Consider the following 3,941-nt stretch of genomic DNA (forward strand, 5'->3'; position numbering starts at 1 on the left):
CTCCCCCCCCCCCCCCCCCCCCCCCCACCATGAGAATATAAGTAATTTCTCTTAATGTTTAATCCACAAAAGCAAATTAATCTATTAACTTCAAGGAAAGTATCGTGTTCCGCTGCTACCTATTCTATAATCTGTGTGGGAGAAATAGCTGAAAGATGTATCAGAACTTTGGCATGTGTTTTATTCTTATTAAGATTCTAGTGCATGCTAGTACACTTTAGTAAATTGGTTATGCTCTCTCTTTGTTTTGGGGAAAAGCAAGTCTTTATATGCTAAAAAGCAGCACTTTCCTTGAGAGTTTATAGGTTTAATGTAATGTGAGATCATAGGTTTAATGTAATGTGTATACACACAATTCACTCAAAAGCTTGGTATCAGCAAGCATCTGTTAAAGGTCATCTAGCAGTTCCCTGGACTTTATTTAGTATTAATTGTAACTTGATCTTTTCTCATTCTCCTATATTCCCCTGCCCCCTCCATATTGAATGCTGTTCTTTGAAGCATGCTTTTTATAAATTGGGCAAACTTTACAATTTCTCTCTTTATATAAAGCCTCTGGAAAATTGTGACCTGGAGAGGTGGGTTTCACAAGATCCCACGAGAAAGGCCTGCTGTCTCCATTAGGTGATGCCTTTTCAGCTTAGGTCTAGGATACTGAGCCATGTACTTTTTGAGTGAAACCTGAAGGCCTTTAGAAAAATCATAATTTACAAGTATTCAGTCCATATCATTGCCTTCTACCATTTTGGTTTAAGAACAACTATTTGCCTAAGATATGAAAGCATCCCACTTTAATTTCTAAAGCAGGTATAAGTCCATATATGCCTGATCACTTATCCTGACTTTTTTTCTTTACAGACTAAAGTGAATAATGTAGAAAATCATACTGGTATCTTATGGTCCAATCCTTCTGCTTCTGATAATCTTAAGGAAGAAATTCGGAGACTGCGGGAGATGAATGAAGCTTTGCATCAAGAAATTGAGGTCAGTTTAAACTTGCAGTTCCCAAGACAAAGGTGACCAGTTATTGTTCCAGAATGTGAAATTCAAACTGGTTAAAATTAGCATTGGTTAAAATTATTTCATGATCTGATTCTTTCATTTGCATAGAATCATAGTTCGTCAATTCAGAATCTTAAAGCAAATGAGGAAAAACTGAAAAGTGCAAACCAAGATTTATGTAGTCAAATGAGACAAATGATTCAGGACTTTGATCGGGATAAGCAGGAAGCCATTGACAGGTAAGTGTTTCATTTGTACGTATTTTAACACCTCCTTCTGGTTTTTGATATTGAAACTATACCAGAACTTTTTGTATCCCCTTTGGGTTGTGAGGGGAATGTTTACCCTTGAATTCCTTGCCAGAAACAAGGTGCAAGGAGTCACTTGTGTACTGTCTCCTTCCCCCGGCCACCCCTGCTTTCCCATATCCTTACCACCTATCCTAGGTGTGAAAGAACCTATCAGCAACATCATGAAGATGCAAAAGCCCAGCTTTGGAAAGACCTCCTGGAGAGGCATGCTACAGAGAAAGAACAACTTATTCAGGCGTATGAAGAGACCATTTCTCAGTTAAAGTAAGACACCACTAGTTTTTGTCATTCTTTCAAATCTGAGGGTCTGCCATTAAGCTTACCTCCTCAGTCAAGGTTTTTATAACTTCAAAAAGCAAAGTATTTGAACTGACTGTGCTCCTGTGAGTTGAAAGAATAGCAACTAAAAATAAGTAACTTCTATCTTGAAGGGCTAACATAGAAGTATTGAACAAGGAGATAATTGCAGTGAAAGAGTGTTACATAGCAGTCTGTGGAGAGAAAGACACCCTGGAAACTACTCTGAGGAGGAAGATTGAGCAAGAACAGCAATCCAAGGAAGAGAAGGTATAAGTGAAAGTGTCTGTAACTGGCACTTTTTCAGAGTGCTGTGCATCTAAACTAGTTGGAAAAAAAAAGTATGATTGAATTTTAATTTGACTGATATGTTAACAGCAGGGATGTCAGATTCACTAAGTGGATATACTTGTCTGTAGACTAGAGTATAAATCCCAAAGTTGGCCTGCAGCTCATGCTAATTGCGAGCTGCGTTAGAGAGAAACCGCAGTTACTACCTAAAGGCTAGAGTCTACAATTTACCTATCTGTTTACTCCTAGTGTACTGACATACTTTGGATTAGATGGAGGAAATTTGCTCCTTTTCAGAGTTACTGCTATTCTTGCCCTTAATTTTCATCAGTCTGTCTGTCTTCTTCTGTTCCTCATTTCTTACCCTGATAATGCTGACTCTTGATTGCTGCTGTTTGACTTCTAAACTGATAATCTAGGGGAAGTAATGGGATATAGTGGAGTTAATTCCTTTAAAATCATTGCTTTTGAAACTGTCTCTAGACTTAGGCATGTAGACCGCTCTGTTTAGACGTATACTATGCTCATGTATGAGAAGTTTGCTTGACAGCTGTGAAGCCTGCCTTCATTTTGAAATGCAAGTTAAAATCTGGACCACCTGGAAATATTCTGTAGGTCACATGATTAAGCAGATCATGCATCTGAAATCTTGGTTTAAGTAACTGCCTCTTCCCAAATGTTCATTTAGGTTGGAAACCTGACAAGCTTTAGTGTTATGTTGTTGAGAGCTTTCATTTAAAAATAATAGACCAGATTTTGGACCTGCCAAAATCAGTGACTGATGGCATGCATTTTTACTGTTAAGGTTATTCTAGGTTCCTACTGAATTCACAGCAGAAGTGGGGTGCACTGTGGCTCCTTGAATTTTGCAGGTTCCCTGGCTCTCCCTCCCCCTCTGCTGATTGGTAGAGGAGGTCTGCTTTGCGGCTTGCTCCAGATCAGCAGGGAGACGAAAACTGGTTTTAAATATGGCTCCGTTTTTTCCCTCCCACTGCTGGTTTGGCTGAGGGGCCCCAGATGGCCCTGCTGTTTGCTGCTGACTGGTGGGGAGGCAAAAACAGTGCCATGTTTAAAACAGTGGTTTTAGCTTCCCTGCTGATCAGGAGAGAGTGGCGAGGCCCTTTTCTAATAGCAGCGGTGGGTGGTGCGGGGGCAGTGGAGTTTAACATGCATATGTCTCACTGTGCTGGTAATACACTGGGTTTCTCTTCACAGCTGGCCCACAAGAAATAGGAAGGTTAGACTTCTGATTTCAGAAACTGTTTGTTTGCCACATCAGTCCTGTCTAGTGCCACTGTGTAGAAGTGGCAGCATAAGAGGGTTTTTTTTTAGTTTCTTTTGTGTCAAACTTGTTTGGCACTTAGGGTAATAATATATATTTTTCTGATTTCCAGCTCTGCAAATTCCACATAATCTGAAAGCAAACTCTATTCTTGTATAATGATGGTGATTTAAGGTTAACTGTTTTTAATAGGATATATTTTTATTTTTCTTTGCCATATATGTACGAACTTAGAAGAGCCTGTGGTGTTTAGCTTGTCTTAATAAAGTATGGAAAACAGTTGCAACTCCAACATACTTTGATTAACACCAATATTGAGTAGAACAACACCCCCTTCGTACAGCAGTCGCATTTATAAAACAGCTGTTCCTTATCAAGAACCAAATTTCTTAACATGATGTTGCTGATGCATTGGACAGGATCTAGAATATTAGTCAGATATATTTGCATACCTTTAATTGCTTCTTTTTGGAGCAGCTGTTTGCGAGCTGTAGTTGGAAAACTCTGAAAGATCAGCCCTCAGTGGTGGTGTGGTATGAAGTTGTTCAGTTGCATGTTCTAAATTTTGCCTAGCTCAAGAAACAGCTATTGGAAGAAAAAGAAGATGCTCTTAACTACCTGAGGACTGAATTAGAAGAAAAATGCAGGAAGTCTATTATAGCAGCAAAAAAACAGTGGCTGAAAGAGAGAGAAGTTGATACAAAGCAACAGGTTGAAATTGAAGTTACGTTAGCAAGAGCCCAATGGGAAAAAGAGAA

The 3,941-nt window shown here is 39.2% G+C and overlaps 1 protein-coding gene across 2 annotated transcripts in view; it reads left to right on the plus strand.

The window, feature by feature from the left end:
* The window catches only part of CEP152 (centrosomal protein 152), a 59,102-nt gene that overhangs the window by 33,127 nt on the left and 22,034 nt on the right, over nucleotides 1-3,941 (plus strand). Inside the window, exons 13-17 of one of the 2 annotated variants that reach the window (XM_019504179.1) lie at nucleotides 859-984; nucleotides 1,111-1,241; nucleotides 1,449-1,577; nucleotides 1,745-1,880; nucleotides 3,757-3,894. In XM_019504179.1, coding sequence (XP_019359724.1) covers nucleotides 859-984; nucleotides 1,111-1,241; nucleotides 1,449-1,577; nucleotides 1,745-1,880; nucleotides 3,757-3,894 — 660 coding nt within the window. The remainder of the gene's footprint in view (nucleotides 1-858; nucleotides 985-1,110; nucleotides 1,242-1,448; nucleotides 1,578-1,744; nucleotides 1,881-3,756; nucleotides 3,895-3,941) is intronic. The other variant, XM_019504178.1, reaches the window with a different exon arrangement.

Source organism: Gavialis gangeticus, unplaced genomic scaffold, assembly GCF_001723915.1.
Source record: "Gavialis gangeticus isolate Ggan-Ray unplaced genomic scaffold, GavGan_comp1, whole genome shotgun sequence".
NCBI lineage: Eukaryota > Metazoa > Chordata > Crocodylia > Gavialidae > Gavialis > Gavialis gangeticus.